At 48.3% G+C, this 23527-nt stretch overlaps 3 protein-coding genes and 1 long non-coding RNA gene across 5 annotated transcripts; 1 reads left to right on the top strand and 3 right to left on the bottom strand.

Moving 5' to 3' along the window:
• Nucleotides 1-1311: 1311 nt before the first annotated feature.
• On the bottom strand, nt 1312-10795 carry LOC120676459 (probable sucrose-phosphate synthase 2). The gene is made up of 13 exons (XM_039957771.1): nt 10497-10795; nt 10309-10398; nt 9274-9482; nt 8845-8908; nt 7652-8350; nt 7392-7499; nt 7113-7244; nt 6823-6999; nt 6517-6570; nt 6356-6418; nt 5544-6248; nt 5282-5409; nt 1312-1881 (listed from the first exon to the last, which is right to left on the bottom strand). The coding sequence occupies exons 1-13, from the start codon at nt 10683-10685 to the stop codon at nt 1605-1607; spliced, it is 2895 nt and encodes a 964-aa protein (XP_039813705.1). The 5' UTR covers nt 10686-10795; the 3' UTR covers nt 1312-1604.
• Nucleotides 10796-11335: 540 nt separating this feature from the next.
• Nucleotides 11336-13221, top strand: LOC120676510 (anthocyanidin reductase ((2S)-flavan-3-ol-forming)-like). Of its 2 annotated transcripts, none has more exons than XM_039957869.1 (5): nt 11336-11669; nt 11771-11937; nt 12069-12269; nt 12353-12729; nt 12825-13221. In XM_039957869.1, exons 1-5 carry the CDS (start codon nt 11534-11536, stop codon nt 12970-12972), a joined length of 1029 nt encoding a protein of 342 aa, XP_039813803.1. In that variant the 5' UTR covers nt 11336-11533; the 3' UTR covers nt 12973-13221. The 2 variants fall into 2 exon arrangements, with proteins under 2 accessions (XP_039813803.1, XP_039813849.1); XM_039957915.1 differs by having other exon boundaries at nt 11443-11669; nt 12371-12729.
• A 115-nt stretch (nt 13222-13336) lies between these two features.
• LOC120676661 lies at nt 13337-17924 on the bottom strand. Its single transcript, XR_005675951.1, has 2 exons — nt 16060-17924; nt 13337-15934 (listed from the first exon to the last, which is right to left on the bottom strand). It is a non-coding gene; the product is annotated as an uncharacterized LOC120676661 (long non-coding RNA).
• A 4139-nt stretch (nt 17925-22063) lies between these two features.
• Nucleotides 22064-22513, bottom strand: LOC120652081 (translation initiation factor IF-2-like). Its single transcript, XM_039929791.1, has one exon. The coding sequence runs from the start codon at nt 22511-22513 to the stop codon at nt 22064-22066; it is 450 nt and encodes a 149-aa protein (XP_039785725.1).
• Between the last annotated feature and the right edge of the window lie 1014 nt (nt 22514-23527).

Below are 23527 nucleotides of genomic sequence, written 5' to 3'. Positions count from 1 at the left end.
CCCTAGTGGCGGGTCGATTGTGCTCCACAAGATCGCAGCGACCATTGGAGGTGGTGTATCGGTTGCTAAGGCGCAGTGTCTTGACTGTTGTAGTCGGGCCGTGAACGTCATCTCCTACCCCCAATCGACTTATCCAGTTTCTCTCATCGAAAGATTGGGTTAAAACCCTAGCGGGTTCTCATCATGAAAACTGGATCCAGAAAGATTTCCGACCTCGCTCGCATATTTGGTGTCTCGAGGTAATTTTATTTGGAGTTGGAGGGTTTTTATTCACGTAGCATTAGGAAAGTTTGGACTTTAACATAGCTATAATAACTCTTGAACTGCAGTCATCATTGTTTTTAAAAAAACAAAATCTAAAGCACGAGTCATGGCAAAACTATTTCCGTTGCTGCAAAATGTAAGATATATTTATTTTGGAATGTTATTATACGTATCAAATTGTGGTATCTGGGTAACAGAGGTGGTAATGGGCTATGACTAGTCACTTCACATCCCAACTTAATTCTTAAATATTTTAACTTAAAATTAAGCTCAACCTTTTTAGTACCTCACTCTTAGATTATTTATATCAAATTTGATGGCTCTTTACCACCCCTAATGGTAACTAGGTGTACGAAAATATCTTATCCGGAAACGGTTGCCTGCGGCACATGGTTCACTTGAATTCTATCCGTGACCAGCTAGGAAAGTACATCTATACATGCCTTGCTAGTTCGATCTTCGTGGAGGCATTTTCCTAGCTCACCGCTCACGCTTCCCAACCTGCTTTTTCGCTTGAAAAAAAAAAACTCTGTTGGTATCGCGGTGGAGGGGAGTTGGTATCGTGCACATGTCCACCTCCGTGGGCCGCGGCAAAGAACCAGTCGCCCTCGTCTTATCTTTTCTACTCGGCGGCCCCCGGCGTTATCCGTTGGTCGTCCAGGTGGCTTCCCACTCGCCGACCACGAACTTTTTTTCACCCTTTTTAGCTCGCCTGGCGCATGGGAACAGAAGCTGTTCCGATGGCTCGTATCCTGGCGCATGGGAACAGAAGCTGTTCCGATGGCTCGTATCCACGGGATCGGCATCATGCCAGCATATACCCAGCGATTTTGTGCCGTTGAAACAGCACGGCTGAGACAAGAATACTGGGCTATACTTGCATGCTGTCACAGATCACAAGAGGAGCCAGAGAGCTGATGTCTCAATAACAATCCGGATGATAATACGATGTTCAAAAGGCAAAACAAACTGGACAGATAACTTTTCTTTTTGAAACGGATTAGACAGATAACTGATGAAGACGGGAGCCCATTTTCCAGGCCCAGCAATATCGTAACTTGGAACATTGTCGTTCCCAACCATTCTTTTCTTTCGCATCTGTTTTTTCCAGTATCAGTATGTGGTAATGTACGTACTCACTTCAAAATTTGGTAGAGACAAAGGAGGGCAGTTATTCACAGCTCAAGAATACCACCACCACCACCGCACACAGAAACACAACCTCTACAGCCTACAAACAAAATCGCGTCTCCATCGGATGTGGAAACAGTGACACTTGGTTTCGGTTCCTTCCGTTTTTCTCGTTCATGTGGTATGGTAACAGAAGCTCCCTGGGGGTGTTATTGCATCAGCATACCCATCTGCTGCAGGGCAGACTTCAAGTCATCGGTCGAGTAACCCTCGACGCTGATGATGTTGGAGCTGTCGAGCGCAACGACATCCTGCAAGGGGTATCTCCTGACGGTGTGGATCCTGTTTGAAGGGATGTTGAACTCACCCTTCAGGATGATAGTCCTGTGGAGGCCCCCCAGCAGCTCCTCGTAATCTGAATCACCACTTTCACCGACGAGGACTGCGACGCTGGGTACCTCTATCCCCCAACGTATACACAGGTACCTAATGGAGCAAAAGAAAAATTGTCAACGGTGGTAACAATATGCTACAAACAGTTGCAGACAGAGAGCTTCTTGGAGTAATGCACAAAGCTCACTATTCAGTAAACTTTAGGGCACATCCTATAGTATTGGTACAATCCATGAAAACTTTCGTGACAACTTACGCGCACATACTATAACTTGAAGATTTAGGCTGGTAAAAGGCAGGACGAAGAAGAATTTATACAACAACAACATAGCCTTTTTTCCCAAGCAAGTTGGGGAGCTAGAGATGAAATCCGAAAGAAATAAGTTCAAAGTTCAGGCACATTGATAGCTAGTCTCCAAGCGCTCCTATCCAAAACTATCTCTTTAGAGATATTCCAATCCTTAAGGTCTCTCTTACCCGACTCATCCCACATCAGTTTAGGTCTACCTCTACCTCTCTTTATATTATCGACCCGCTCAAATACCCCATTACGCACCGGCGCCTCAGGAGGCCTTCGTTGGACATGTCCAAACCATCTCAGCCGATGCTGTATAAGTCTCTCCTCAATTGGTGCCACTCCGACCCTATCCCGAAAAACTTCGTTCCGGACTCTATCCTTCTTTGTGTGCCCGCAAAACCACCGCAACATCCACATCTCTGCTACACTCAGTTGCTGGACATGCCGCCATTTCAACCAGCCAGCTGAAATTCTATGCCTAACATCTTCATCAATGTCGTCATCCTTTTGTAGCATCGATCCTAAATACCGAAAAGTATCCTTCTGGACCACCACTTGACCATCTAGACTAACATCTCCCCCCTCATGCCTAGTCGCGCTGAAATCGCACATCATGTACTCGGTCTTGGTCCTACTAAGTCTGAACCCTTTCAACTCTAACGTGCGTCTCCACAACTCACTTCCTATTAACCCCTGCCCTACTCTCGTCAACTAACACCACATCATCAGCAAAGAGCATACATCAAGGGATCTCACCTTGTATATCCCTTGTGACCTCATTCATCACTAAAGCAAATAAATAAGGACTCAATGCTGACCCTTGGTGTAGACGTATATTAATAGGAAAGTCAGTGGTGTTGCCATCACATGTCCGGACAAACGTCGTCGCATCTTTGTACATATCCTTAATGAGGCTAATGTACTTAGTTGGGACTTTGTGCTTCTCCAAAGCCCACCACATGACATTTCTCGGTACTTTGTCATATGCCTTCTCAAGGTCAATGAAGACAATGTGCAAGTCCTTTTTCTGCTCCCTATATCTCTCCATCAATTGTCGTATTAAGAAAACTGCCTCCATAGTTGACCTTCCAGGCATGAACCCAAATTGGTTTTGGGTCACACTTGTCACTCTTTTTAGGCGATGCTCGATAACCCTCTCCCAAAGCTTCATCGTATGGCTCATCAGCTTAATCCCACGGTAGTTAGTACAACTTTGAACATCGCCCTTGTTTTTGAAGATAGGTACTAATATACTTCTCCTCCATTCTTCCGGCATCTTGTTTGACCGAAAAATGAGATTAAAAAACTTAGTTAACCATACCATTGCTCTATTTCCTAGGCATCTCCACACCTCAATGGGAATACCATCAGGACCCATCGCTTTACCTCCATTCATCCTCTTCAAAACCTCCCCGATCTCTACCTCCTGAATTCTCCTCACAAAACGTCTGTTGGTATCGTCAAAAGAGTCATCTAACTGGTAGGGCTCTCACTATCCCCATTAAACTTGTTGAAGTACTCTCTCCATCTATCCATGATCTCATCTTTCACTAGCAGTCGATCTGTCCCATCCTTAATGCATTTGATTTGGTTGATGTCCCTTGTCTTCCGCTCGCGGATCCTAACCATCCTATAAATGTCCTTCTCCCCTTCTTTCGTGCCTAGCCGCTGATACAGGTCATCATACGCCTTACCCTTTGCTACACTCACAGCTCGTTTTGCAACCCTCTTCACTAATTTATAGCCCTCGATGTTGGCTGCACTCTTGTCAAGGTGGAGGCGCTTGAAACACTCCTTCTCCTTAATAGCCCTTTGCACCTCGTCGTTCCACCACCAGGTGTCTTTCCCCTCCTGTTTGCCTCCCCTACTCACGCCAAACACCTTTGAGGCCACCTTCCGAACACATGTTGCCATCTTTAGTCACATATCATCTACGTCTTCTCCTTCTTCCCAAGGCCTCTCACCTAGCATCCTTTCCTTAAACGCTTATGCCGCTTCCCCTCTAAGCTTCCACCACTTTGTTCTCGCAATCTTGGCACGTTTGTCCCGGTGGACACGTACCCGAAGACGAAAGTCCGCCACCACAAGCTTGTGTTGAGGGACAACACACTCCCCAGGTATCACCTTACAATCTAAGCTATCACGCCTACCCTCCCTCCTAGCAAGAATAAAGTCGATCTGGCTCGAGGGTTGTCCACTACGAAACGTCACAAGATGGGATTCCCTCTTCTTAAACACGGTATTCGCTATCAACAAGTCGTAGGCTAATGCGAAGTTCAACACATCCTCCCCCTCTCGACTCCTGCTACCATACCCAAAACCCCCGTGCACTCGCTCGAACCCTACATTAGTCGCACCCACATGGCCGTTGAGATCTCCTATGAAGAGTTTCTCGTTGGTAGGCACGGTACTAACCATGCTATCTAGATCTTCCCAGAACTGGATCTTGGTGTTCTCACTAAAGCCTAGCTGAGGGGCATAGACACTGATCACATTCAAAACCGAATCTCCAACTACCAACCGGTTCTAACCTCTACAACTCCATCCTTAAGGCTCCTATCAATCAAGATGCCTACACCATTCCTACCCGGTGTTGCTCCCGTGTACCAAAGCTTGAAGCCAGTATCCTCAACCTCCTTCGCCTTCTGGCCCTTCCATTTAGTCTCCTGAACGCATAGAATATTTACACGCCTCCTAATTGCTGCATCAACTAGCTCTCGCAACTTACCCGTTAGGGACCCTACATTCCAGCTACCTATACGAATCCTAGTTGGCTCGGCTAGCTTCCTTACCCTTCGCACCCGTCGAGGGAAGTGCGAAGACCCTTGCTCATTTTTCACTACACCCGGGCGTAGATGTAGCACGCCATTCAGGTGACGACCCGACCCTTGCTCACTTATCATCGTACCCAGGTCACGATATGACGCGCCCTTGGGGGGATGGCGACCCGGCCCTTGCCCATTTATCACCACACCCAGGTTCCGATGTAGCGCGTCGCTAAGAGGGTTACGCTCCAACGAGTTTCTTGTGGGTTTCAAATCCATTAGAGTGTCTATTTTTTATGCTGGTTTGTCAAAACCTAATGCAACCCTCCTCCTTTACCCGGGCTTGGGATCGGCTATGCTGAGACGACTCTTGCCCAAAACCTAACGAAGAAGAATTTATAAATAACATAAATAAATAAAAGTGACAAACCTTAGAGCCTGAGAACGTGATGCGTGAATAGGGACTACAGATAATCTGGTAGCACTGTGGTTATACAATGCATTGCAACGGAGAGATTGGATTCTCATCAACTTCCTCAACTCCTTCAAAGGAGGAAGCTACAATAAGAAAATAGTCATGTCCGAGTGTCAAACGTCATGAAAGGGGAAATGTGGTAAATACTTAAAATGAAAGGATGTGCACGCAAAATTTCAAAGAAAGTAACATATGGCTCGGAAATTAATGGGCTTACATGATTGGGATTGACCACTCTAAATGCGAGACAATAGGTTGAAGAGTGTTCCGGATCTTCAAAAATAATTTGCCTCTCTGTTCTTCCCTTTCTTTCTACCACTGAAGTGGCCCACTTCACTAGATACTTCCTGAGGCCTTCTCCTCCCCAACGATACTCGATATGTGACTGGTGATTTTGATCTAATGCAAACATAATCTTGTAATTGTTTGGTATTTCACCAGAATATGACGGATAGTAAATGTTACTCCCACTATTACAGATGAAAGCATCAAAATCAGTGGGAAGCATGCCTGCAGGCACTAGCAATGAATGTATCTCTGATATTGTCAGTGAAGTTGACAGCACAAAACCAGTTGAATCCGACATGTTTTGTGTACGTATGACCTCAATAGCATTTCTGATGATCCTGACTAGATCTTCCTTGCTAACAGAGTCCACAGAAACAACAATGATACGCTTTCTTCTTGAAATAGGTGTATTAATCTGCTCCTCTCTGTCACCAATAGCAGGAGACCTCGGGCCAAGAGTTAATATCCTTGATAGATAATTCTTGCAGTGCTCAGGCCATGAGAATTGGTGAATATTTTTCAGTCCATTCTCTCTGCACCTTGACCAAAGTTGTTTGTCAGAAAGAAGTTTATAGAGTGCATCCGCAATGGCATTCTGATCATGTGGATCAACAAGGAGACCGTTGTTGAGGACCTGCATTAGCATCAACAAGAAAACCAATATATTGATGCATTGCAATTAGTTGACATATTTTCCAAAGAAAAAGTATTGTACTAATGGAATAATAGAAGGAAACATACCTGATTAATTTCAACAGGTGCTCCATTTTTTGTCGCGATTATAGGCAAACCATTCATAGCAGCCTGCTCATGGATACAACAAATCAGTTGTTATTAGGTTACAGAGACAAGACAATACTGTCATAGCAGCAACAATAAATTGGAATCTCAATAATTCTGACCTCTATTAGAGTAACCCCAAATTGTTCAAAGTAAGCTACATTGACAAAAGCTCCCTGCAGAAAGATCAACAATGATCAGCATGCAAGTGTATAGTAAAGGAACACAAGTACTAAGGACACAACAAGTTCAGCTAACCATACTATTAAATAAACCATGGCTTCGAATTCATAGAATCAAAAATTTGTTCTTTTTTACTTGATTTTTTATATATGTCTCAAATATATGACTTTATATGCTAGAACCAGATAAACAAGTACAAAATAAGAACCTCAACTGATTTGCTCCAGACCAAAGGGTGAGCATACCTTTGTTCTTGCAGCTAAACGATAAATGTCAGGAACTTCTGAGTGTTTATGATGCTTGGGGTATGCCACTTGGCCATACAAGTCATATTCATCAATCAATGTAAGCACTGATGTCAGAACGGCAGCGCTCATATTGTGCATCTTAGAAATAGCTTCACGATTGCCCATTATCAATGTCTGCAATACAAAACCAAAAGTAAGCACATCAGATAAGATCATTCAACATCGGAAGTGTTGAGGTTATGGTCCTGTAACAAAAAAAATATATGGACAACCAACATCAATCTTACAAGATTTGCAAGCTCCCTTAGTGGCCGACATTCACCAAATGCCTTTACAAGCGTTGTAATATTCTTCTCAGGATAAGGACGAGCAACTGCTAGAATCATAGGCTTCCTAGGATTTGTAAAGAAGCGCATTATCTGCCATCAGTTGTAAACATATTTATAGTCAGTGTCTGAAATTTAAAATGCAGGTTTGACAGGTAAAAAAACCATCAACATTAACAGTAGAATAAGTGCTTCACTGATGACTTAGTGTGTATAGTATGCTGAAGAAAATGCAGTAACCTGAGACCAAATAGGTGGATCCTCAGATGCTGGAGATGGATTCTCTTCTTCACCATCCATATCAAAATCATGAATGATGTGACCAAATTCAACTCCAGGAGGAATTATCTGCAAGAGCCAGAATAGAAGATACATTATAAGAGAAAATCGAAGCAACAACAGACAATTGGTGCAATTACATCTTGTGCTAACTGCCTAGAAATAGTATACTTGCAATGATCAAAGTTGCTGCAGGAGGGTAGTAGAATGTGTGTACTTACAACCATACGAGGCATAAAACGGCCATAACAATTAGCACCGCGTTTTACTCTTGCTCGAAGCTTTCTTGCAAGTATAACCTCAAAACCATCGTACAAGTTCCACTGCTCTTCTATCTCTTGCCTAGTGCTTGCAATAACGATTTCGGACGCATCAAGAGATAGCTCCTCTGCCTCAATTCGGCACATTATTTTGTATGTCATATTTATTTGTTCCCTTGTTTGACGCCCTTGTTTGAGAAGTCCTTCCAATTTATCTTTCCCAAGAAAATGTCCTGTGAACGCCATAGGAAGGTTAAGTGCTCCAGAAAGTAGAGCAGCAGCGATTCCTGCACTGGCATAATGCCCATGAATCACAGCAGGCCATACTGGATGCCTGAAGCCAATTTCTTCACCTATGGCCTTTGACATCCTCACAATATGGCTGAGTGCACCGTCAACAAATTCTTGAATGAAAGGCCATAGCTGTTCTTTAGCCAGATACTTGTCTTTTGGACCAAAAGGTATCCGAATTATATATGCACCACTATTCTCTCCTCTTTCTTGTTTAGAATTTTTACCACTTGTTGAAACCAACAATTCCGCAGGTTCACCATAACTACGATCAAAATTTGGTGCTAAGATTTGTCTTGTTAGCAGATCAACCCGGTAAACTCCAGGAGAAGAACTCAATGCCTTAGCAAGCTCGACCACATATTTGACCTACAAAAATGATGAATTAAATCATTTAATCATCTGACCTCTTACTAGGTCAGAAACATCAGATGATAAAACATAAATGTGATTGTGTTGTGGCTTCCTAGGGTATGTTCATTTTTAATGGAGAAAAGGAGTGTGACCTATCAAATACTAAAATCAATGAAAACAAGATCTAGATATTTTTAAGTGAAAGTGCAAAATACTAGAAATTCTCATACACGAAGAAAAGTATCCAATAATTATAGTTAGATGACAACCACTGAGTATCATATCAGAGTAGACCTTTTCTTTTCAAGTGAGATATATAAACTATTTAAAAGCCCATTAAGATACATTCTTCAATAAAATTTGAGTTGTGAAAAAATAGGAGCCTTTGTAGTTTATTAAGAAATAATCATCCAGTCAAACTTGAGTCGTCAAATATGGAAGTATGCACAATATACTTGTTCAAGTCAATAAAAGCTGTTATACATATTGACTGAGTGCACAACATTTACCTGGCCGCCCGTATCTGAATCCCGGCCAAGCTCCATATTCTCCCCACGGACAAGACCATGTAGGCTGCAGTATGAAGCGTAGACTGATTAACGAAGGCTATATGGAGTGATGAGTTCAAATTGCATATTAGCCATTGTAAAACCGGCTAGCTGCTCATATGACACTAAATCATGAGCAATTCATTTGGGTTTCTGCTAACATGTGACAGTAGCGAAACACCATTTAAGCATTTGTCAAATAAATCAGTGCCCCTTCAGACACTAAAAGAATAGAAGAGAATCATTTCTTCCTTGCTCCCTACGGAAAAAGATGTGGAAGAACCTGGTTTTTTATCCATCAAAAAGACACAAACTTCTACTTTGTGCGCATATGTTTATTAAATCACCAAAATAGAGAAAAGATTTATTGTAAAGGAGTATCATCTATACCTTATCAATACTATGTATAGCTTGTCAATTGAACTTGTCTTTGGGGAGCTCCCTGTTGTGCTGTCACCATACGCAACAGATGGATCACCAGCATCTTCTCCCTTTTCTCCTTCAAACAGATCTTCAGACATATCTGCAGTAGCATCAGCTCGTGTTTTCTCAGTTTCTGGCAGGCGTTTCAACATACGACAGGCTTCTTCTTTCTCGAACTGCATATCCAAATATGTATATGAAAAACAGAGGACAAGTTTAGAAAGAGAAGAACAGACACAACTCTAGTATTTGACCTCTCATGGAAGCAGAACAGAAGATCAGGACCTTGCAGTCTTAGATATAAAAAGAACTATGTGGTACAACTAACACAACGCTGGATACTACAAGTTACGAAAGAGGTATAAAATATAAAACCTCAAGTGAAGTGGTAATCAGAGGTATACTAAGAATACTGTGCAAAAGTGCATAACTATGGTGTGTCACGAGAACACAATTATAGACATGGAGAGCATTGGAATATACAAAAAGGATGCTGGAATGGGATAGGTCGGGTCAGCATGCCCAATTGGCTCAGCTACTCAGCTAGTGGGTAGTGGACATCCATGAAATTCCCTTGTTCTCAGCATCTGTCACAATTGCTTTAGCTGCTAGACAAGGAAAGATATTTACAAACTAACAGTGATCAGTACCATGTAAGTGGCAACTGAGAAACTTAGGATTTAGAAGTGGGCAAACTGTAACGTCAAAGCTGTATCAGTGTCAGAAGGCAATGCCATCTGACAGCAAACTCTTCACAAGTCAATATAGTGCCCCGGTTATGCATCTCATCTTAACTGATCTCGTTGCGTCCAAAGGTCACCTAGCAACATCTGTGCAATTTGTGGAAATAACTAAGAAGAAAACACTGGTCGATCTAACTCGCTCGAGCTAATCATTGACCTCTAGGCAGAATGGTCGCCACAAACCCTCATCAAACGTCGAACATACTTTGAACTAGCACAGTCCGAGGAGAGAAGCAGCCGGAGAAAGAACCGAGCTCACCTCTTTCTTCTTCCTCGCGAGGTTCCAGATCCTCCACGTCATGTTCTCGAGCCGCGTGTTCCTCTCCTGCGGGCTCCGCATCGCGTTCGCCTGCAGACACGGCACGCCCAGATCGGTGACGGAATCGGAGCAACAGCAACCGAAGGTAGGAGGTGGAATTGCGGCGGGCGCATCGGGGATGGACGTACGCGAAGCCATGTCTTGTAGAGGTCGGTCTCGTCGTACCCGGTGATGACCTCCTCGACGAAGTAGCGCGCGGGGGAGAAATGGCCGCGCTCGCGGAGCAGGAGGGAGGGCCGGTCGCCGCCGATGGCCGCCTTTCCGGCGTCGAGGATGGCGTCGAGGTAGCTGTTGATCCAGTTGTCGTTGCCCGCCATCGCCACCGCCGGCGAGGGGATCCGGTGAGATCGGTGGGGGCGTGGGGCGGGATGGAAGAGTGGAGGCGAGGCGGAGGGAGGAAGAAAAGGAGAGGAGGTGAGGAGAAATAGCCTTAATAATTAAAAAAAAAGCGTTGGAATTTTTATATATTGTATTGCAAAAAAAAAAGGAAAGGTGTCCTCATAATGGGCCGAGCAGGCTACAAGAAAATGGTATGGTGGCATGGTGACATAAATGCTTTGTTTAATTTGATTGGGTTAGGCAGTTTAGGCTACTCCAAATTAAGTTTAATCTTGTATCACCAAAACAAAAACAATTGTTTGAGTAAATATATGCAGTTTTCCACTTTGATTTGGTTTTGGGTTGCTCTTATGCTCAATTTCAGAATTTCCCATCATAGTATTCATCAAAAGATGTAGGAGGGGTAACTATTTTGGTACACACTCAATCATCATGTGCTCATGTATAACCGCAAGGCTCTTGCAGAATCTAATTAAAAAAAATAAACAAGAGAAAATGGCCAAATTGCCCCACGAACACCGCGGGAGAAGATGCGGCCCAGCGTGCTCCTGGGCCGGGCCAGCGATGGTGACTCAACTGATGATCAGGAGATAAGATCGGCACCGTTTGGCTGGGATCCATAGTGTGTGCGACACGTCGCCTTTTGACTATCTATCTCCTGCTGCAGACGACCGGCCGGCCGATTGAGAGCACATGTAGAGCGTGGGCGTGGCTGCCTGTGCATACAAGTAAGGCACGTTCCTCTCGACCTGTGTGGCGACGAACCATTGCTCTGTGGACGACACTATACTAGCAGCTCTCCTTGCCGAGCTAGAGAAATTAGAAGATGGCTTCGGCAGCGGCAGGTGAGGAGAGGAAGAAGACGGCGTGCGTGACCGGAGGGAACGGGTACATCGCCTCGCTGCTCATCAAGATGCTGCTGGAGGAGGGCTACGCCGTGAAGACGACGGTCAGGCACCCCGGTTCGTTCCGTTCCATTCCATCGGTTTAATTTGCTTGCTCCATCTGCATGCTCCTGATCTTCCTGCGCGATGATTCTGAATTGATCGTATCATCCCCACAGAGGACAAGGAGAGCAACTCCCACCTGGAGGACCTGCAGAAGCTCGGCAGCTTGGAGGTCTTCCGCGCCGACCTGAGCGAAGAGGGCAGCTACGACGACGCCGTTGCCGGCTGCGACTACGCCTTCCTGCTCGCCGCGCCGGTCAACTACACCTCCAAGAACCCCGAGGTACCGTGCCAGTGCACTCTGCGGCAAGCACGCAGACTGGCAGGCGTCGTCGACGTCGATCGCCTTGTTGCCGGCCACTCGGTCGATCGTCTTAATACTCCATGTTTATTCTCACGACGTACGGCGTGCAGACAGAGCTGATCGAGCTGGGCGTCCAAGGCACTCTCAACGTCATGCGCTCCTGCGTGAAGGTCGGCACGGTGAAGCGCGTCGTCCTCACCTCATCGACGGCCGCCGTCTCCAGCAGGCCGCTGGAGGGCAACGGCAACGTGCTGGGCGAGGACTCCTGGTCCGACGTCGACTACCTCACAGCCAAGAGGACCGGCCTCTGGGTGGGTACCTCTCGATCTAGCTCCTGTACTTCTGAATTGGAATGCCGTTTGTTTTGGTCCACTGACTTGACGTTGCCCGGCAGGCGTACCCGGTGTCCAAGGTGCTGATCGAGAGAGCGGCGACCGAGTTCGCGGCGGAGAACGGTGTGAGCCTGGTGACCCTGTGCCCGTCCGTCACGGTGGGCGAGGCGCCGGACCGGCAGGTGTACACCACCGTCCCCGCCATCCTGTCGCTGCTGTCCGGCGACGAGGAGGAGCTCAGCGTGCTCAAGGGTATCGAGAGGGCCTCCGGGTCGGTTCCGCTGGTGCACGTGGAGGACGTCTGCCGTGCCGAGATCTTCGCCGCCGAGACAGCCGCCGACGGGCGGTACATCGTGAACGGCCTCGACACGACCATCGCCGACATGGCACGGTTCCTGGCGGACAAGTACCCGCAGTACAACGTCGACACCAATAACCTGTAAGATCTAAGACGACGACTCCATGCATCGCCCTGCATATGCTTTCTGATCATGCATGATCCGTATGATACCATGACCACCCTGCTGCCTGCAGCTCCGGCGATGTCCTTGAGAAGCCGATAGCGCTGCTGCCGTCCACGAAGCTGGAGAAGGAAGGGTTTGAGTTCAAGTACAAGACGCTGGAGAAGTTGTACGAGAACATGGTCGAGTACGGCAAGGAGCTGGGAATCCTTACCAACTGATCGATCTCCTTGTGTGCGTGCGCGCTTTTTGGATCGGCCCATCAAGTACCCGCGAAATCAACTACCTTTGCCACGTCAGAAAGCCAAAAAAAAACTAATTGCGTGTGGTTTGAGTGTGTACCTCTCTCCATCTCTCTCGCAAAGTTTGGATGTACTACTGCTCCTGTGTGTTCCGGCCCTTCGAAATGTAAGATAAGATCAATAATTTTATCGATCGATCGTCCAAAAAATATTAGCGGTTTTATTCTTCTTCCAGCTCCTAATGTTTGAATCACTGAAGTTGTGGACGATATATCACTGAAGTTTGATCACACACAGAAAAAGAAAAGATAAAATCTATAAATTTCATCCCATGGATCAAAACTAGTGATAGAAACCTTTGAACTTTATCAGGCTATATCATCAATAATTGTGTCTATCGCTACACTCCAATAAAAAATACTAGCGTCATTAGTCAAAACGCGGATCTTAGTTTTTCCTTCCAAAACAAAAGGCGATGGTGAGTTACTGAGTTGTGGACGATCGACTTCATTGCGCATCTGTCAAGCGAACACGATGATGGCATGGTCACTCCATGTATGAACGTGCAGAACTAAGCTCATGAGTGCAGGAGTCATCTATGGCTAGTAAAGGTTAGTGGCTAGCAATTAAGCTTGTAATAATCCAAATGAGGCCTATACTAATATCGCTACGGTGTGCAGTAAATTCAGAACAAGTGTCGCGTCCGACGAGACAGCTGAGAGAAGGTTTTTTCACAAGGGCGCATTCATTGATCAGAATGAAGATTTCGGGGGCAGTATCACACTACGACAGGAACGCACTGCAGGAGCGCCACCAAAACCACTGTAAGATCGGCTCCAATAAGGAGCTGCTCCTGTTGGTCTCAAGGCGGGCTCCACTGGGTAAGCCGCTCCTGCTACATCCTCAGCAGGAGCGGTGCACGGGCAGACCCGCTTCTACAAATAGCAGGAGCGGGTGGTGCCATGCACCGCTCCTGTTGAGGGCTGCTAGCAGGAGCGGTGGAAAACACCACCCGCTCCTGCTGAGGCGCCCCTAGCAGGAGCGGTGCATAGTTCCCACCGCTCCTACTATTTTTCTTACCGTAGCGGTTGGAACCATGCACCGCTTCTACTGATGCTAGTAAGTAGGAGCGGTCGATACTATCCACTACTCCTAAAAATAGCAGGAGTGGTGGATGCTTTGTACCGTTTCTACTGATGCAACTAGCAGGAGCGGTGGTGGATGGCACCGCTCGTGGTATTGAGAGCATGTCATTTAATGGTCCACGCAGCACCCACCACCACCACCAATCTTATCTTATCCTCTCCATCTCCTTAGCTCCCACTGCCCCCGCCGAGGCCGTCTCGCCACCGGCGCCCCGCCGAGTCGCGCCGTCGCCTCCTCCGGCGCCACGCCGAGCCGCGCCACGGACTCCTCCGGCGTGGCCCCACCTCGTCGACGCGTGAAGCGCCCCAGTTCCCATAATGGGACTAAAATGTGTTTATTACCATCCCAGGGTTTGGTAATCACATTCATACATCAGAGTGATACAGATCTGCCCTATCGGGTCGGACAACACAGGGGCGCAGCCCTAAAACTAAGCAGCGGAATACAATACGTAGGCCCAACTACCACACGTCACAGTTGGGAAGTAGGTCGTAGCCCTCAATCGCTTCCAAATAGGGTGATCTCATCGTCTCCACTGGAAAAACATCAACAAAGCAAGGGTGAGTACTTACGTACTCAACAAGCCACCTTCCTCTTGTAAGAAGAAGGGGTATATCTATATCTAAATGCAGGGTATATCTGTAGCTCAGTGAAGTTTTGCATAGAAGCCTTTTGTATGCCGGGTTCGAGCTAGTCTATCAAGTTTTAGTTATTCAGGAAGCAGGGTTTTTCTCAAAAAGGGTGACATTGGACTTACCGGTCCACTTGGTCAATAACTTCCAAGCCAACACATGTTCCAAACCATTTTCCAACACATTACCACAAACCAAACCATTCCCAACAATTTTAGTTTATGAAATCTATTCGAAGTACCAATGCCATAACCCATCCATACCAGTGGACGCGGACTATTCGAATAGGTTTTACTCTGATCAGAGGTTGTACTAATTCCCACAAGTCGGACTCAGCGACACTTACGGCCAAATAAGCATCCGAATTCCAAACCAAGCCTTTGCCTTTGCTTCATCACCTAGCAGCTCTTTAGGGGTTCAGGCCACCGAGCCACACCCTGGTGTCCCTCGACACCCCCTCGGCACACAACCCCTTCCCCTGCCCCTTGTGCGCCAACACAGAGGCTACTAGGCTATCCACTCTGGATCGGGCCCGGTCAATGCCTCATACAGAGCGAGTGGTTGTACTAAAAGAGTTAGGCAAGATGTAAATCAATGTGGTCCTTACAGAGCGTAGGTAGAGCCACTCCAACTTTCCATTGCTCGACACCGCGAGCATCCACCTACCCGGTCTTCTCCACGAATCCCGGGACATGGGGTAATTGCGCAATGCAAATTACCCGTTCTACCTTACCCTTTAAATGGCGTATCCTGACCCGTGGGTCATTTGCCGGGGTTCTTCCCCATTTTATTTTAAATACACCCACCCTCATTTCCCATTATCATCAAGTTCCACAATCATAATCCAAACTTTAACATCAAGATTTCGAGAGATATAATTAAATGAGCGATCCCATCTATGCGCACTGTATCTAAAATAGGTTTAGGTGGCTGTATAATCGGCGGGGTGAACCTTAGCTAGCAAAACATGCAAGTTTTATAGTGATTAACAGGCCAAGGGTTGTATTTGTAAAACATAGGAATTTTATGCATCAAGTGGGGATTCCAGTGGGCTTGCCGTATGCTTTGCTGAAGCGGTTGATTCATAAGTGCTGGGCGTAGGGAGCGTTGTCCATCGCGTAGTACACCGCGAGAGGCAGACCGAACGGACTCTCTGTTGTAGCCTACGCTCATAAACAAGAAAACACACAACAAATCAAGGCACAATATGAGCTCAGCATTATTTGGGTGTGATGGGAATGATAGGATGTTTTGGAGTGGATATGAGCTATTTGTAGGTGGTGCTTACCAACGGCGTTGGTTCTGGTAGAGAGTAGAAAGACAACGGCATCACACCAAGCACCCAATATTTGTGGGTCTAGTGTGAAGCATATATTGGGCGTAGGATGGCGTCATGGTGGCATGACGGTGTCTTCTGGCCTGAGGAAAAGACTAAGTGGGGTATGTGGATGGATAGAGCTTGATTTCAGATGATTTTAGGCGCGAGAGTCGCCCAAATCGGAGTTCGAACGGAGGAGCTATGGAATTTTGTATATTTGGAAAAGAAAAAGAAAAGGAAGAAAAATCCGATTTTTTGGAAACTGAGGAATAAAATCGTATTTTTGGATTCGGGAAGAACAGAAAATATTGATGGATTGCTAGGGTTGGGCATTCGGTTAGTGCGGTTAAATCGGTTCGGTTAATTCGGTTTTGAAATATTTCGGTTATGACAAACTCTTAACCGAAATTGTAGCTAGAAATCTTTTAACCGCGTAAATTCGGTTGCGGTTAAATCGGTTCGGTTTTGCGGTTAACCGTAATGTATACAATACATAAATAACAAGCAAATTAGAATGAAATTATGACATCAACTACAAGCTATTGGCCACTAAAATAAGTTTAGAAAGCTAGAAAAACAATTAATGTAGCCTCACTTAGATATCTTAATTATGAAAACCAAGAATTCTTGATATCTCACATGATTATACATATATTTAAGACATAAGATAAATACATATTACACTCAACTTGCTAAATCGGTTAAATCGGTTAGTGGCACATCAAAACCGAAATAATATGCGGTTAAAGAATATCTCAAAAATTTTAACCGCAAAATTAACCGTTAACCGAATTAACCGACTTTTGCGGTTAAAATGGTTCGGTTCAGTTCGGTTAATCGGTTTCGGTTATATTTTGCCCACCCCTATGGATTGCTCACGAGCAGAGCTACGTGCTGGTGTCAACGGTCCGCGCCTATGGTGCCGTATGTGGCACTAACTTGTAGGCGGGCCTTGGAGGAGGCGAAACTCAGGCGACTAGCGTGGTTGCGTAGAGCCCGATTTAAGATGAATTTAGGAAGAAGAATCGACGGAATTGGAATCGATATGGGAAGATATTGGCTTTGGAAGTAGGCGGATTGGAAAAAGAATGGTACACAACGAATGGTACTGGATATGCCGCTTCACGTGATTAGCAAGTGGGCTAAACACGTTCAGACCCTGCAAAAATGGGCGCCGATAGAGATCAAGGGGCTGGGCCCACACGTCATGTGCATTGTGTGAAGGAATTTGGTGGAGGGAGTTTTGACGGAGGGGTACAGAGACCGAACAGAGCAGCTGCCCTCGGCCTCCGACGCGCCGCCGCGAGCAGCAACAGGCGCTCGCCGGAGGCACGCTAGAGCGAGCTCCCGACCACCAATCTCCGATCTGAGAGTGCTGGAAGAGAGAGGAGGACGAGGCGAAACCTTCCGAGGGGGTTCTCGCTGCGAAGAGAAGCGCATGAGAGGGCCCGCCATGGGCGCCATGGCCGCGGCCACTGGAGCTTCGCGGATAGCCCAGTGCGGGCAGTGGGAGGGGAAATTGGAGCCGGGCAGAGGTAGAGGGAGGTGAGGAGGATCTCACCGCCGGGGTAATTGAACCGTGGTGGCCGGTGGGTGGAGTATTTTGGGGTGGCAGGGACGGTTCGCCGGAGCAGAGCTCGGCAGGGCAGGGGAAAGGGCAGGCGTGTCACCATGCCGGAGTTGCCTCCGGGGCGGATATTCAGGCCAGAGCAAGTGTGTGTGGGGTGTGCTTGCGGCGCCGGGGGCCGGTCGCGGCGTGCATGTGTGCAGTGCAGGTGAAGTGGAGCGGCGGCGAGGCTTGGGTGGCCATTTATAGGCGCGGGAAGGCGTGACGGGGTCCGGGCGTGGGGGGGACGGGGGCGGGGTCCGGCGCGGTGTCGCGGCGTGCGACGTGCGTCGAGCCGAGGGAGCGGGGAATGACGGGGTCGCGGTGTGCCCGGGGATGAGGACGGCGGCGAGACGTAGCAAGTGGGTGGGGGACGGGCGCGGCAGCTGCACGGCGGTGGCGGGTCCGGGCGCGACGTCGCAGCGCGCGGCGTACAGGCGCAGGGGTGGGGAAGGGGGACGGACTGATGGGGCCGGATGGCGCGGTGCCATGGCGCGGCCAGACGACGGGACTGGGGCACTGGGCGGCGCAGCGCAGTTAAGGCGCGGTGCGGCGCGACGCGAGCCGGAGCGGAATCGAGCGCGGCGCGTCTGGTGCCGTTGCGGCGCGACGTGAAGGCGTGGGGTCGGCGAGGTGCAATGGGGCAGGGGCTGGCATCCGAGCCGGCGGGTCGGAGCTCCGAGCCGGCGCGTCGGGAGGGAGGCGAGGCCGGCGGCGGGCCAGGGTGGCGTGCGGCGCGGCGTCGCCTACACGCATGCGGCGCGCGTGCCCGACGGGGAAGCGAGACAACAGGGAAGGTGGAGGGAGGCTGACGGGTGGGGCCCGCATGACGGTAACCAAAGGAGGTGCTGGCGGGCTGGCAGGCCGCGGCGGGGAGATGGGCCGGGGTTGGGTCGAGGCGGGGAGGAAAAGAGGAGGGGGAGTTGGGCTGCGGGGAGGGATGGCGGCCCGAGAAGAGTTTTCCTCTTTTTTTTGGATTTTGGGATGGATTTTGGAAAGGAATTTGATAGGGGTTTTCGGGGGATATTTGGAGAAGAAATATTTTGGACTATTCGGGGATTTTTGTTGAGCTCACATTAGCACACAAGGCAAACAACAGTCATCAAGCAATCGGGGTTTTCGAAAATTTGATTTTGATTTAGGGAGAATTTAGAAGAAAATTTCCGGGGCTAATTTTCGAGGTGTTACAACGCGCTGCCACCTCCTCCGGCTCCACGCTGAGCCGTGCCACGGCCTCCTCCGGCGTGGCCCCACCTCGTCGACGCGCCGCCGGCGGCGCCGTGCCGAGCCGCCCCGCCTGCTAGCTCCTCCGGCGCTGCCCCCCTCTCAACGCGCTGCCGCCATGCTCGGATCCGCCTCTCTTTGTGTGGGATCTGCATGGAGCTCGAGCGGCGGCGAAGGAGGGTGAAGGCGGCCAGGGGCGGCGGCGCGGGGATGAGGAGCGCGGGGTTGGTGACGAACAGGAGCAAGCGGCGGCGCAGGGAGGAGCGTGGCTGGCGGCAGATGGGAGCAGTGTTTTTTTTAATATCTTAGCAAGAGCAGTGGATGTTATGGACCGCTCCTGCTAAGATCTTTAGCAGGAGCGGTCCATAACATCCACCGCTCTCGTTAAGATCTCAGCAGGAGCGGTCCGCTGCGGACCGCTCCTATAGTGGATTCTACTGCAAGAGCCCATGAGTAGGAGCGCTTTCTAAAACCGCTCCTATAGAGGGTCTTCCACCGCTCCTGCAGTGCGTTTTTAGTAGTGTCATCCACGCCATCCGCAGATGCGACAGCGGAGATATCGAATTATTATCGATGATGAGACCGCTATCACCATTGCCTGCAGCTTGTGGGGAGGGGAGCTGCTGCTGGCGAGGACAGAAGGTGACGATAAGTTTAGGTGGGATCTGAACAAAGGGGGAGCATAATCGATGCAATCTTTGTATAATGTCTTGATACAAGATAGAATTCCTTAAAAATCCCTCTTAAGATAAAAATTTTCTTATGATACCTAAGAAATGGGGTAATCCTCACAAAAGATAATTTGGTAAAAAAGAAAATGGAAAGGTGACACTAAGTGTGTCTTCTGTAATTCTACTGAAACAATCTAACATCTTTTTTTATTGTCGTATGGCAAGATCTATTTGGAATACCATTTTCATTGCTTTTGGCATTGACCCACCAAATAATATTTCTAATTTATTTGGATCTTGGCTCAGGCCCCGTTTGGAATGGAGTATTTCCAAAGGAATTCCATAGGATTGGTGAACCTCTGGTCTGCTGACATCATGCATCATTTGGGACAAAGGAATGAAGCTCCGAGTTCCTTTGGAAAGGTTTCCTTTGCTCAACAAAACACAGGAAACTTTGCATCCACTCGGAGCCAATGTTTTCGTGGAAGCCCGAGGCGCGCTTTTGCACGTAAGAGCTACAGAGCTCACGAAGGGGTCTCTGTGCTGCGGAAAAACAAGCCAACGAGCAGCAGAGCAGCCGAGCAGGTCATCGTCGTCCGGTCATCGGCGACGGAGGTGAAGGCCTGGTACAGCACAAGCTTCCCAAGTTCCCGCCTTCCCCTGCAGCTATGCTGCTGCAGCGGCTCACACCCCTAGGCCTCAAGCCTTCCTCGTTGTGCTATAGGGCCTTCTCCATTGCTTCGGCGGTGAGGACAACGGACCTGGTGCCATGGCGTGTGAACTTGGGGATGAGGACAACCGCATAGGCAAAGAGATAAGGTCACAGTGCTTTGCAAATAAAATAGTGAAGGGGTAAAGACGCAAAACTATGAGCTAGACCAAGCTAAAGGACACCGGCCCCACACGTAAGAGAGCCACATGGATAACTCCCCAGGTCTTGTTAGAAATTATAAATTTTTATTGTATTATGGATTCCTACAATCCAAACGGTTCAAAGTTTCAATTCCTGCGTTTTGGATTCCTGTAGTTTTCTACTTTTCACTCCATCCTATTCCTACGTTTTTTTTTCCATTCCTCTGTTTCGTATTTCTTTGTTCCAAACAGACCCTCAATGTTTGTAGCAAGGAACTTAAATTTCTAAGTGCTATGTGAGTGGATATTTGGGCCAAATACACTCATTCGTGAGTGTTGAGGCTGGATATTTTTTCCTTTATTTATAATATGAATAGTGATAGATAATGTATATGGGCAAGATCATTGGGATGGTTTAAGATCTCACGGTTCCTGTGATCCTGTGTCTTCCCGTGTTGCTCATGTGTCTGTGTGTACGGGCACTCCTGCGTCGCTCCTGTGTGGTGGCAGCGACGTGCCGACACAGACGACAGACAGCGACCAGCGACTTGGGGCCTGATTGGTTGTCTTCTCCCACCGGCCTGGCTCGCATTAGAGATCCAGGCCCTCCGTGGCCTGGCTGGGAGCATGCATCAGCATTGTGTTTGGATGCATGTGTCAGTAGAGCCAGGCTACACAGAGAAGATGATTGGTTACCCTGATGAGTGAAGAATACATGCACGCCAACAACTATGGAAGTCCATCCACACACTCGACGCGCATCACGGCAGCCAGGCTCTGGAGAAACGGCCGAATTTTTCGTATCTCCGGAGCCTGGCCCGCGCGCTCGGATTGCATGCCGCCAGCCTGCAGACCCCAACCAAGCATCCAATCAGGGGACCCTTGCACCCCACGGGCCTGGCCAAGGCTCCATCCGGGCAACCAATCAGGCCCTTGATACTTTGCTATCATCAGTTCGCATCGCAGCGATTGGACACGCTGACCAGACAGGCCACCATGCTCCTCTCGCGTCGCATCATATATAGGAGTACGTTTTTCTACGACCACAACCATTTATTTAGAGCAACTCCAACTTATAGCAACTCCAACAATTTTTTCAAATCACACTAGCCAAATCTCTTTTAGTTAGGTCCTGTTTGGTTCCAAATTTTTTCAGAAATCCCTATCACATCAAAAAGAATCTTACTATTTTATAGTATTAAATAAAATATGTTTATAAATTTTTTTTGACAGCCGATTGTTTTTTCGCGAGACGAATCTAATAATCCTAATTAATTCATAATTTGCTACAGTGATCTTACAGTAACCGTTCGCTAATCATGGATTAAGGTACCTCATTAAATTCGTCTCGCAGTTTAGCCCTAAAGTTCTGCAGTTCGTTTTATAATTAACATTTATTTAATACTTCTAAATACTAAAAAATTACTATGACTTTTTTTAAATCTCTATTCCAAAACACCCTCTTAATTATTTTGGTTGTCATTTAGCTAGTCAAAAGATAAGAAATCCAGCAGCTTCTCCATTCTTACCCCTCGTCCACTTCATACCCTTCTTCACTGACAGCCACACCCCACCGCCGGACGCCTACTCCTCTCCACCTCGTCGGAGCTCCTCTCGCTCGTCACCGCACCTCCTGCTCCTCTGCACCTCGTCGGAGGAAGCCGGCCATGGAGGCGTCCGCGCCCCCCGCCGCCGGCCGCAGCTTGCACGAGCTCGCACGGCCCTCGCCGCCGGGCGCCGCTCCCGCGCCCCCGCAGCCGGCCGCAGCTCGCGCAGGCACGCACGGCCCTCGCTGCTGGCCGCCGCTCCCGGGCCCCTGCAGCTGGCCGCAGCTTGCGCGGGCGCGCGCAGCCCCCGCTCCTGGCCGCCGCTCCCGGGCCCCCACCGCCAGCCGCAGCTTCGCTGCCGGACGCGTCGAGGCGGAGCTCCGCCTGGTGTCCTGACGCCGGCCAACCCCTCCGACGGCTGCCCTCCTCCCGCTCGCGTTCCAGCACGTCGTGCTCGGGTGCTCGGCAGCGGCGGGTGGCCGGCGGAGGTAGGTGCCCGGTGTGGGTATGGCGGCGGCGGCCATGGCGAGGATGCGGGAGATCGGCGACGGCCATGGCGAGGGTGGGGAGGTCGGTAGCGGCCATGGCGAGGGCGCGGGGAGGTCGGCGACGGCGCTGCGGAGCTCCCGGCGGCGGGAATCGGCCGGCGGTCCCACACCGTGCCCAAATTTCACGGCGACGGTGGCGGGAGCTCAATTCCGCCGTGGCTTCTAGGGTGGTCTGCGCGGCTTCCGGCGAGGTCGGCGACGGCGCAGGCGGACGCAGGAGGCGCAGGCGGAAGGACGGGAGGGCGCGGGTGGGCCCGGAGAGCAGATGGCGAGGCGGGGCGCGTAGGCATCTTTGCCGCGCGAGATGTGCGGGAAGGCGAGTGGGATGACGAGCGAATCAATTTACTGAAGCTGTTGAATGCAATTTTTCTGGGTATACCGAGTGAGATATAGATATTGAGTGATTTAGTTATTCTCTTGGAGTTGCTCTTACACTAATGAGTATTGGAGTTGCTCTTACACTAATGAGTATTCAAATGTATAAAGCTAGGGATCATAGTCGAACTACGTTTAATCTTTAGCGATAAACTAAATCACAGCAAAGTGCAATGATGATCTATTAAAATTTTAAATCTTATCTACCTATCTATTATATTAACAAAGGAGTGTTTAAAGAAACTAACACGAGCGTCGAGAGGGTCAAGAAATTCTCACATTAATCAGAAAAAAGAAAAGCTCTCAATCGTTGGATTTTATAAAAATCTAACGGTCCATACTCAATATAGAATTATACCATGGAAAAAATCTTATCTTAATATGGCAAGTGATCCATGTGGCGTAAAGAAAGAAATCTTAGGGTGTGTTTAGTTCATTTTGCAAAAATGCGTAAAGATGTAAACAAGATATTTGAAGTACTAAATGAAGTCTATTTGCAAAACTTTTTTTGCATGGATGGGTTGCAAATCGCGATACGAATCTAATGATGCTAATTAATCCATGGTTAATCAATAATTAGTGGATGGTTACTGTAGCATCACTGTTGCAAATCAT

This window comes from Panicum virgatum, chromosome 1K (assembly GCF_016808335.1).
Source record: "Panicum virgatum strain AP13 chromosome 1K, P.virgatum_v5, whole genome shotgun sequence".
NCBI classification, from domain to species: Eukaryota; Viridiplantae; Streptophyta; class Magnoliopsida; order Poales; family Poaceae; genus Panicum; species Panicum virgatum.
The sequence above is the reverse complement of the archived record's forward strand: the minus strand, read 5'-3'. Positions and strand labels throughout refer to the sequence as shown.

Bases quoted from the DNA above. Each gene is read 5' to 3' on its own strand.
- LOC120676459 (XM_039957771.1), bottom strand. From the start codon at position 10,685: ATGGCGGGCAACGACAACTGGATCAACAGCTACCTCGACGCCATCCTC. The intron at 8,351-8,844 runs GTAAATGTTGTG...TCATTTTTGTAG, and splicing joins ATTCAGATACGGGCGGCCAG to GTCAAATATGTGGTCGAGCT. The intron at 6,249-6,355 runs GTATGTTTCCTT...ATGCTAATGCAG, and splicing joins CACCTGTTGAAATTAATCAG to GTCCTCAACAACGGTCTCCT.
- LOC120676510 (XM_039957869.1), top strand. From the start codon at position 11,534: ATGGCTTCGGCAGCGGCAGGTGAGGAGAGGAAGAAGACGGCGTGCGTG. The intron at 11,670-11,770 runs GTTCGTTCCGTT...TCATCCCCACAG, and splicing joins GACGACGGTCAGGCACCCCG to AGGACAAGGAGAGCAACTCC. The intron at 12,270-12,352 runs GTGGGTACCTCT...GTTGCCCGGCAG, and splicing joins CCAAGAGGACCGGCCTCTGG to GCGTACCCGGTGTCCAAGGT.
- LOC120652081 (XM_039929791.1), bottom strand. From the start codon at position 22,513: ATGGCCGCCGCCGCCATACCCACACCGGGCACCTACCTCCGCCGGCCA.